This window comes from Misgurnus anguillicaudatus, chromosome 5, assembly GCF_027580225.2.
Source record: "Misgurnus anguillicaudatus chromosome 5, ASM2758022v2, whole genome shotgun sequence".
NCBI classification, from domain to species: domain Eukaryota; kingdom Metazoa; phylum Chordata; class Actinopteri; order Cypriniformes; family Cobitidae; genus Misgurnus; species Misgurnus anguillicaudatus.
In genome coordinates, this window is record NC_073341.2 from 24,210,982 (window position 1) to 24,222,708 (window position 11,727).

The following is an 11,727-nucleotide window of genomic DNA, read 5'->3' on the forward strand; positions in this document are numbered from 1 at the left end:
TGTCTCCGGCACTCGGCCTACAGCCTCGTGCCTCTGGCCTAATCACAGCCGTGATGATTTAGAGTTATATCACACTCCTACTCAAGCGATATTGCTTAAATATAGTATATTATATTAGTGCAACCAAACGCAACAACCAGACATTTTGATGCTGGGAAACCATTTTGATAAACTTAGCTAACCACTGGGGAACAACACCACTTCCGTTGCCAAAATGTACCACAGTACTGATCATCACTTTTGTCTATGTACCACCATAATAGCAGAAGCACAATAGGATCCACAGTGCTTTTTTCTCAGCCAGTAGGGGGCAGAAGTCTATGCACAACAGAAAGAAAATAAAAGTGTGTACCTTTTGAAGTCAAAGACGTTCATTGTCATATGATTTTTTTGGGGATGGTTATGTATTGCAAGGATAGTTAAGAACATGTAGAATAAACTCTCGGTAAGCTATGGGGAAATACTTTTTTGCTATAAAGTTTACCCCCGCTGAAGCTTCTTTTCCTTCCTGAAGCGCAGTCTGCCGTTTGGGTTCCGTTGTAAATCTCTCTGTCAGCAGCAGTGTTCCTCTGTAAGATTAAAGGCAGTAAACAGGTTTGCTGTAGTTTACTGTGTTATGCCGTTGTTTATTTTAAGATGATGTTTTGCTCTAGTAGAAGTATTAGGATGATGAAAGCACATCTTAAGATTCTAATTCTTTATAGGGGTGAGTAGAATTTCATTTTTTGTGCCTGATGATTATTTATATACTGTAAAAAGTTAATGGATAGAAACTGTAATTAGTCTATTGATCAGTTTAACTAATATACTATACATTTACTGCCCTTACGAAAATTAACCATGTTTTTTTGTGGTAAAAGTGTAGTAACCGTGATTTTTTGGTGTATTGAATATTATTAGGAAACCCATGGTTAATTTTCTTAAGGGTGGGACTGTGATAAGATTCAACTGATAGTTATATATCTTTTACTTCTTTCTCTAGTTTTATGTGATGTGTTGGTGAAGTCTGGAAATGTTTTTGAGGGAACAGTGGGACAGTCAGCAGTTATCAGATGGTCTTTTCCAGATCTTCACATATATACACCAAAATACTTTTGCCGTCATCCATGTAAGCATGTTTTGATTAAAACTGAAAAGATTGATGAGGTCGTCTCAGCTGGAAGATATTCTGTAATGAGCACTACCAATACAAAGACCTTCAGTGTAACCATCAGACATCTGAGACTTACAGACTCTGGTTTTTATTACTGTGGACTTGATCAATGGTTTAAAGACACACTGGAGAAAGTACAGCTGGTTGTCCATTCAGGTGGGTAAACAACATTTGTGGTTATGATATACATGTCTCCCTGTTTAATTTTAAATTATTTAATAATACATTTAATATAAATTCACAACATTCAGTAAGATTTATATGTGCTAATTATTTACTTCTTTGTCTGTTAATAATGCTAGGCAAGATTATTTAAAGTTATAATATATAAAGTTAATGCTAAGTACTTAACATAGGGATGATTTGCAGAAAAAAAATAGAAATGGGATATAAATTATTAAAGGGCAGCTATTTTGTGTATTTGATATAATACAATGTGTTTGCATGGTTTATGGTTAAAAACACATTATTTTCCACATACTGTACATTTTTGTAGTTCCAGATATCCCTGCCTTCCACAAACGCTCTGATTTTGCATAAAATCATCGATCTGAAAAGCCCTGTGTCTCTGATTGCTCAGCTAATCTATACATTGTGATAGGAAATGTGATGCTCCTTATCATGTTTGAAAGATTTGCTCACATTGCAATGCTGACAGGAGTTAAAGGGGCCATGGCATGAAAATTTTCCATGTTAAGTGCTATAATAGGTCTTCACGGGTCCACTTAGATCCGAAAACCCGAGGTCCAACCCGAGACCCGATCGGGTTTGGGTCTAAAAGTTTCATGTGTGCCTCGAACACGGGTTGGGTATAATATTAGTGGCATTGGGTCTCGGGTAATTTAAAATTAATGTGTTTTTGCCGAACGACCCAAAAACCCGAACTCTCTTGCGTGTGTGCGTCAATGTCCTTTTCAAACCTCTCCTCTGTTTGCCAAGAGCGCTTGCAACATTGTGTAGCTGGCGGTAGGTTAATTTTCATTGAGACAGACATGTCATTCAATTTTAAAAGTAACGTACATTTTAACGGTTACCTGGGTGTCGTCTTCAGATAACAAAGTAAAACAGATGGAGCAGCTCGCCAAATTGGTTGCGACTTGGTTGTTTCTTTATGTCTGACTGCTGCATGCGGGGCTGCAGACTGCACACACATCTGTGCCGTTTACATTCAAGTCCAGTCGGGTAAAAAAATGCCACTGGTTCGGGTCAGACTCCGGTCTAATTTTCTCGGGTTTGTCTCGCGTCGGTCTTTCTTTTTAAAAATATTATTTATGCACGTCGGATTTGGGTATAAAGTGATTTTGGTCATTTCGGGTCGGGTACATTTCCTTGGACCCGAGAAGACCTCTAGTTCCCAGTGCTTCTATCAACCTAGAAAATGATGAAAAAGATCAACCCAGTAACTTAGTTTTGATTAACCTTTTTTTGCAAGCACCTGAAAAAATAGGTCATTGAAATTGCTTTCTCCTTATGATGTCATAAGGAGATCTTATTATAATAAAACCGCCCCTTAATCTGCAATTTAAGTTGGATACTACAGCACTGCAATTTAGTGAAGAGAGAAAGAGAGAGAGAGAAAATAGTTGACAGCACAACTGAGTTTGAATTGCATCAAATCACCATCTTTGTGATCAGTGTTTGCACTTCATCAGCTCATTTGCATTTTAAAGGACACACCCAAAACGGCACATTTTTGCACACACCTACAAAGTGGCAATTTTAACATGCTATAAAAAATTATTTATATGGTATTTTGAGCTAAAACTTCAGATATGTGCCCTGGGGACACCAAAGATTTATTTTACATCTTAAAAAATTATTGTGACATGTCCCCTTTAACTGACAGTATCAGAAGTGGGAAGAATTATGATAATGTCGGTCTTGTCTACGTCACCAATCCACTGATCTATATAAATGACTGGATTGCGCATAGAACGCTTAACGTAACAGCGTGAGGTGAAGCCAGCGCAGAGTTCGAGCCGCCATCTTGGTATACCCAACCGGCAGACGGCGTCATTGACTTCCATTCAAAATCATGTTTAAAATTCACCCGCTTTACAGCGTATCAGTCACGCAAGATTATTTTTAGGATATGTGTACGTAAGTTAACTGTTATTTCTGGTGTTATTTGCAATGTTTATGCTTTAATCGGGCAGGAAAATGGATTTATAAAAAACCATTAAGGTGAGTGTGTCTGCTGCGTTCTGTTAATGACACGGGTATAAATAAAGTTTTTTTGACATTCAGCTATACGGTCAGCGTTATTTCTCTAAATAAGTTTAGGTAACTTGTAAGTTTAGATAACATAAAACCAGCAAATTATTGCATGCACATACGGTACGAAGTATGATTATTTATTTAGATTTCAGAATGAGCACGTTTGTCATTAATACTAAATATGCTGCGGTCTGTCTGCTGATCTGATACTGTAATGAAGATGAATGTATAATAACTCATTAAAAACTAAAATGTACAACTTTCAGTAAATAACTATGTACATGCTTAGGACGTTTGTGTTGTAATAATGTACAGGGTAACTTCAGATATAAAAACGAAGACTAGTAAGGTGATGTTTTATCATTAAAACCTGATCGCGTCCATTGATTTAATAGAATGTTTGGGCATACCAACATGGCGGCGCGGTGGCTTCACAGTTGTGACGTCATGCGCAATCCAGTCATTTATATAGATCAGTGCACCAATCCCAGGAAGTAAACTGTTGCCTACAATCTGTGTGTTTGTTGTAGTCCAGGAAAAGACACTTGCGTCATCGTTTACTTTGGGGGTTGTGCCTTTAGCATATTGTTAACATGTACTAATACACACTTACACACCAAAGGAAATGTAAAATCATGAATCAGACCAGGTGCCCTTTAAAAAATAACAGAAAGAAATCTAATGATTTAAAATCACAATCAAAACTAAACATAAGTTACAATATGAAAAATGTGTATAAAACAAGGAGACAGATATAATATTAATTTTAGTCATTTATGTTCTTAAACTCAAAGGGGTGGTTTCCCAGACAGGGTTTAGATTAATCCAGGACTAGGCCTTAGTTATATTAGGACATTAGGACCCATACCTTACAAAAAACAATACTAGTGTGCATCTTAAGACAAAACATATGTTAAGATATGTCAGTGCAAGGTGTTTTAAATTAGACCTAGCTCAAACATGCATTTTTGTCTGGGACTAGGATAAACCCTGGCTGTGAAACTGCCTCTAAATTCTGTATAAATGATTTTTTGGTGTGTGTTTATTCTCTGCAGCTCCTGCGACTCCACCTTTAAACACATCAGCTGCTGTATTGAACTCCACAAACATCCTTAATCACACAGTAGTGTCTACAACACACACCTATACAGGTACAGTCACATCCAAACACAAGTGAATTGAATGATTTTACAGTGTTGAGCATTTGTATATTGTAGAAACATAGAAACACATGTATATATGTTATATCCGCTGTAGCTGCCCACAGATGACATGATATCCTGTCTCACTTTACAGATGATATATTGTAATTCTTCCTCTATCTCTCTCTCTCTCTCTCTCTCTCTCTCTCTCTCTCTCTCTCTCTCTCTCTCTCTATCTATCTATCTATCTATCTATCTATCTATCTATCAGATAATTCCTTCACCAGTCCAATCTATTAATAGTTCTGAATTGCCAGAAAAAAGCTCCGGTAGTTTTTCTCATATTTGATTTTTTGTAATATGGCATTTGGAATTACTTTCATTATTTGTTCCTGCACAGAAATATCTCTGCTTTCTGGATTGTCTTAGAATACTATGCTGATGTTATCATTGTGATGATGTTTTATTTTCACATCAGTCGATGTGAGTCTGGTTTATGCAGGTGTTCTGCTGCTGCTGGTGCTCTGTGCTCTTGTGGCTTTGGTTTTACTCTACAAGAGAAAATCAATGTCAAAGTCCAGCGGTAAGACCACACAAACAGAAAGACATGAACAAAAAACAATGTTTTTGTTGTGATTAATAGGTATTAAGAGAGTGTGGACAGTTATTAAAAGTCACTTTATATGAGTTCTACGATTATGTTTATTGCAGCGTTGATCCATCCCACCCCTGATAATCCAGTTCTAGATACACCAGACCCCAGCCAGGTAGAAACCCAGCATTTCCTCATTAGATAGTTGCTTTGTGATAGTATAATCTAGTTAAATAATATTACAGCAAATAACACAGCAAATATATATTTTTTATAATGTTAATATGTGTTTGCCATATTTTTCTGTGTTTCATTGTCTCTCTATAGAATATAGAAGACGTCTATCACCTCTATGATCAACTAGTGACAGAGCATTGCTCTGTTGGTCGACCTACAGCAGATGATTCATCTCTAAACTATTCAACAGTGCAGAACTGTGATATTGCACCTCAGGATGATGTTAACGCTTTGTATTCATTCATTACTTTACAACAAATGTAAAATGAGGATAAATAAATAAAGTATACTGCAGAGCATTCATGGTAGATGTGGTCAAAGTGTTCCATAAAGCAAGCTGCACCATGCTGCATGCTGCAGTGTCAGTGTGTTTCTACATTAAAGCTCTCTATATTTATGACCTGTATGTTCCTGTGGAAAACCTGTAGAGTGTGAATAGTCTGAAATAGTTTCTATTTAGAGATGTTAACTGTTCACCAAACTGGCACAGACAGCATATATGCATAGTGTCCCTTACTGAGATCAGGGTTTTCTTTGTTCATGGTTTCTTCAAGGTGGTTTAATGTGGAGAATATGTGTCATTTGTGGGTTTTACACAGTTTCATGTTTGCTATAGATCTTGTAGTAAATACTATCTGAAATTTAAATTGGATTTATTATTGTAAGAGAATGACTTCTGATTATTTACTTAATAGTTAGTAATGTTATTGTACCAGATGCCACTATAAGTGTGATTTAAATGAACACCTTGTCACAGTACCCTGTGATGAATGTTGAACATTCAAGTTTTCTTGCAAGGTGACAAGAATATCAGAATGTGTTTATGATGATGATATGCCAGCAGCTTAGATGGCAGGGTTCCCACGGGTCCTTGAAATCCTTGAAAGTTTGTGGATCTGGGGGGGGATTCAAGGCCCTGCAGTTTTTGAAAATATACATACATAAATTCAGGTCATTGAAAGTGCTTGAATCTTTTTTTTATTCAAGAAGTTTTCTGAAAAAAAATCCATATTATTCCCTGTGTAGTAGGATAATATCATAAAATTCTAGACTTTCTAAGCACACATGCTGTTTGCTTTAAATGCTTATATCTTCTGTATGCGAATGTTGATTTATACCAAAATGCTTTTAGTTGTGTTTGACACATGAAAACGTCTCGGGTTACGTACTGTTATTCCCTGAGAAGGGAACGAGACGCTGCATCTTCCTTGCCATACTTCCTGTGTCCCTGTAACGCTGTCTTTGGCAGTATTTCAGATAGTGATATACTTCCTGGCTCCCGCATCACCTTTGTTGTTAATCCTCACCATTGGTTGAATTTGATATACACATTCAGACGCACTTACCCCTGGAGGCATCCCCAAAGTGTCACCACCACAGTTCCCTCAAAAGGGAACTGTAATAACGTATCTTAAGAGGTAACAAGGCTCTCACTTGAAATGTGTCCCCACATTTAGTCCTTGAATTTGAGGGTATTGGACCTAGAAAGTCCTTGAAATGTCCTTGAATTTGAAGTTAACTAAGGTGTGGGAACCCTGTAGATGGGAAACTAAGAAGCTTTTTGAAATTACAACATAAGCATTTTCTAACAAACCCAAAAATTGTTGTGTTTTACTGGACTAAGCTGTGAGTGTCATTTGTTCAGCGGTAAAACTACAACTCTACTTCCTTTTACTGCAACAGATGAATGTGTGCCTTCCTCCCTCTCCTAATAAGGTGGGGCACACACCGTTCATCTGTCAGCAGGGCCGGCGCCACGAGGGGGCGTGAGGGGGCGTCGCCCCCGCACCGGCACTATCTCGCCCCCTCCACCATTAATGTTGAATGGGATTTTATTTTAATGATAATATTTGATTTAAAAATCACATTTGCCTTGTGTATTGTCTTTCTAAAGTGAATTTTATAGTCTAATTATTTAACAAAACCAAAAAATCAAGTGTGCATGTATTCTACCGTGACATTAATAAACACACGCCCACTCCATGGCTTGTTACACTTCAAGCGGCGCCACCAGAACCGCGAGGCGATCATGACGTCAAAGCGCCGCGAGAGCGAGACGAAACTACACTTTGCATGATTTCTCGAATCGCTCCCGCGGTACCCCGACATCACCCGACCGTCGGTTCCTGCAGCGCCGCATGGAGTTGAACAAGCCTTTTGTGTTGACGGCTTGACGCACGTCGACAATGAGCCCGCATTCTCAGTCTCAGCGGGAAATCAAGATGTCGAAGTGCGAAAGTATATCAAAAGTTACAGAAAGGAGTGGGAGAGTTACCCGGGCCTGCCCTGTAGCAATGGATATATGGAAAATAGGACTTCAAATTCTGCAAACCGGACTGCGGATTATCACACATCAATTAATGCCGTGGCATGGATTATTATCGGAGCATTTCAGGTGCACAGAACCAAATGTTCGGCTGTCATGTCAATTCTGGCACCATGAACTTCAGCCAGACTGTACATAGTTTTGAAAAGTTCAGATGTTTATGTTGTTCAGCATCCTTGCAAGTTAAAGTACAACCAACACAGCCTATTATTGTTCTGCATTTAACGTTAAAGGTAAGCATACGATCTCTCTCTCTCTCACACCTGTTTATCAGAAGTAAAATACATGTATTATTATTAATATTAATAGATAAAAACAGACATTGAATTTATAACTAATGAATAGGTATTTGAATTAGCCTATTCTATCCTAAAGCATAGCTAAATGTGTAAACGAGTTGTCATTTTGCTATTGTGGTTCTCTATCTGCTGGTGTTTAATCGCTAGCTTATGGTGCATTACTTAAATAACTACGTTAAATGATCAAATTGAACCAAAATTTTGATAAAATGTTGCGTTTGGACCGTTTTTGCGCTAGAAATCATTTGCAAACACTGTCCCCCACCATTACGTAAAAATTATTTGCACTACGGAAAGCAAACACGAAGTACGAACATTTCATAATTTCAGGGTTTTATATTACATTAACTAATTTCACAATGGACAGTCGAAATGGATTAAAAAGAACTACCTCTGGGTCTGAACTTCAAATGAGCAGTGTTGAGCTGTTAAGTAACGTTAGGTATGCTTTTTTGTTGTTGTACATAGTAAAAGTGTTCAGATCATGTACGTTGCTCACTATAGCTGTAGTTTTTGTGGTTGTATTACAGAGATGTTTGTTTATAACACGTTAAAGCTTAAGGGACGTACCAAAGCTATATGTATTTTCTAGCTTGGGGAATTAAATGCATTTTGTGTGATCGCCCCCTCTGGTATTTAAGACGCCCCCTCATCAGCGCTCGGCTGGCGCCGGCACTGCAGTAGAATCAGACCTGTGAGAGAGTGAAGTTTGCTGTTTCTTTTAATGTGCTATGCGAAATGTTTTTGTTTGTAAATATTTTAGGGAGAATGAATACTGTTCTGAAGATTCTTTGTCTTTTAAAAGGTAACATCTATTTATATTGCTAATTTTTTACCACCCATTTGCAATTCATTTTTTTCTGAAAAATTGCTCAAATAAAAATGTATATGTTAAAATTAAACGGGAGGTAAAATCAGTACTATGTGGTTAAATTATTAAGTGTATGTAATGTTACATGTATGAGGTAAATATCAATATAGATGTTTAGATAGTTATTAGCAACATTTTACACCCTATTTGTCAACATACAAACATTTTCTTTGATGATTATTTGTATGTGTGAGAGTTATTGTAGTGCCTCATAAATGTAATTTCTCTGTAATTCTCTGTTCAGATATTTATTGATAATTAAACATGTATATTTCTCTAGTTTTATGTGGTGTGTTGGTGAAGTCTGGAAATGTTTTTGAGGGAACAGTGGGACAGTCAGCAGTTATCAGATGTCCTTTTCCAGATTTTCACATATTGACACCAAAATACTTTTGCCGTCATCCGTGTAGTTTATCTAAGCATGTTTTGCTTAAAACTGAAGAGATTGATGAGGTTGTCTCAGCTGATAGATATTCTGTAATGAGCACAAGCAGTACAAGGATCTTCACTGTAACCATCAGACATCTGACACTCAAAGACTCTGGTTTTTATTACTGTGGACTTGATCAATGGTTTAGAGACACACTGAAGAAAGTACAGCTGGTTGTCCGTCCAAGTGGGTGTTTATGAAAACATGTATTTTAAAATATACAGCTTTGCAATTATGCTTGAATAATTGTATGTAGATTTACAAAATGATAATTTAGTGATATAAAATGGCAACACATTTGAATAATATATGTCATTTGAAATTATATTTAAAGGATTAGTTCACTGATAAATATTTGCTGTTAGAGGAATAGTTCATCCAAAATGAAAATTCTGTCATCATTCTCTCTCTCTCTCTCTCTTTCTCTCTCTCTCTCTTATGGTGTTATACGGTATGTATAATTTGTATAAATCTGATGAACACAAGGGAAGATACTTTGAGGTTCATGGACCCCATTTACATTTTTTCTATTATTGAAGTGAATGGGGCTCACAAACGGTTCGGTTACAAACATTCTTTAAAAATATCTTCCTTCGTGTTCATCAGAACAAAGAAATGTATAAAGGTTTGAACAACATGAGAGTGAGTTAATGATGACAACATTTTCAGTTTAGGGTAAACTATCCCTTTAATTTACCGACCCTCAGACCAATATGTAGTTGGCATCGTTTCTTCAGTAGAACTTGTAAAAAAGATTTTTAGCTGAAACCATGGTCAGTGATACTGTGCTGATACATGCAAAACAAAAATTTAATCACGATTTCAGCTAAAGAAACATTACATCTTGTACATGGGTTAATAAAATAACAGCAAATATTTTTATATAAACCATGCACCATTATTATATAGTTTTTACAATAGCCTATATAAATACTTTAGTTAGTGGGTCTTTATTTAATGTGTTAATACTCCAGCTCCTGTGACTCCTCCTCTGAACACATTAGCTCCAACACACAACACTACAACACACACATCTGCAGGTAAAGCTCCATTCATTTTCCTGTTTAGAAAGAGAAATGCTGTCTCCGTTTACAAATATTAACCTCTCTCTCTCTCTCTCTCTCTCTCACACACACACACACACACACACACACACACACACACACACACACACACACACACACACACACACACACACACACACACACACACACACACACACACACACACAGATTATTCTAGTCCATCAGAGCAGTTATCAACAACAACCCAATGGTCCACAGAATCCATAGTCCTGGTTGAAAGCTATGGTCGCTATTCTTTAATACTATAAATTTTGTTTTGTACATTCCCAGTAATTGGTCCTTTCTATTTTCTTCACCAAACGAGGGTGCTGGTTTATTTACTGGTAACACTCAAGTTGCAGCTTATCGTATAAGTAACACTCTGATGTTCTTATTTTACAGCAGTTGATGGGAGTATGGTTTGGGTTGGTGTTCTCATGCTGGTAATGTTCTTGGTTCTTATGGCTCCAGTCTGCTTTAACAGAAGATCATGTTCAAAGTCCAAATGTACGATCACACAAGACATTTAACACTGTCATTGTTTATTTCAATAACCCAACAGAGAATTGTCATGACAGTACCTATCAAACAATTGTAATGTTCTGTATGAGTTTTGGCAGTTGCATGGCATGAGTGATGGACACCTGTGTTTTGATTAACAGGCAATGATTATGCATGCGATCTAACAGTATTATTTTTATGCTTTAAACACCTGCCACCCCTCCACTCGAAATCCAGTTGAAGATGCATCACACCTCAACCAGGTATAACCACTTCTGTACCAATAAGTACATTATTGTATTTAACATGAACTGTATGCTCTCTCTTTTTCTGTCCATCCAGACTGTAGAAGATGAGGTTCTCTTCTATGATAAAACAATGGCATTGTATAGTTTGGTTGATCCCCCTAAGGGAGATTTCTCTTTATTTTGTTCTAATGTGCAGTACTGTGATCACGTAGAGTGAATATTTAATAACATAGCCTAGGTCTGTTATATTTAGTAACATAATTGATTAATGTTGTAGACATATGTGGTTGTAATAAAATATTTTTTTGTTTTCATTTAAATTATATGGTTGTAATGTAATCGTCTGTAGAAAAGCTTAATCTGTCTTCATATTGCAATGCCACTTCATTTCCTGTTTTACTGATCTGCTCACTATTCAACACAACAGTTTTTCTTAATAGTTCAATATAATGAGCAGGTATCTCTGGTGTGGAAAGTACTCATATATTGTATTATACATACATAAAAAATGTACACGTGTACGTGTTTGTGCATAGAGTTTGAACTTCACTTCATTAAAGCTGTCAAGATTAATAAATAAACAAACCATAGCCTTTGTCATTGATCGTCCCTTTAACCTGTTCGTGACTGCACGTGTGTCTCTGCCA

General features: G+C 36.8%; 1 protein-coding gene across 1 annotated transcript; it reads left to right on the top strand.

The window, feature by feature from the left end:
* On the top strand, nt 1-5,640 carry LOC129414569 (uncharacterized). Its single transcript, XM_055168634.2, has 6 exons — nt 1-706; nt 983-1,309; nt 4,426-4,521; nt 4,991-5,095; nt 5,224-5,279; nt 5,432-5,640. Exons 1-6 carry the CDS (start codon nt 637-639, stop codon nt 5,603-5,605), a joined length of 828 nt encoding a protein of 275 aa, XP_055024609.2. The 5' UTR covers nt 1-636; the 3' UTR covers nt 5,606-5,640.
* The last annotated feature ends 6,087 nt before the right edge of the window (nt 5,641-11,727 follow it).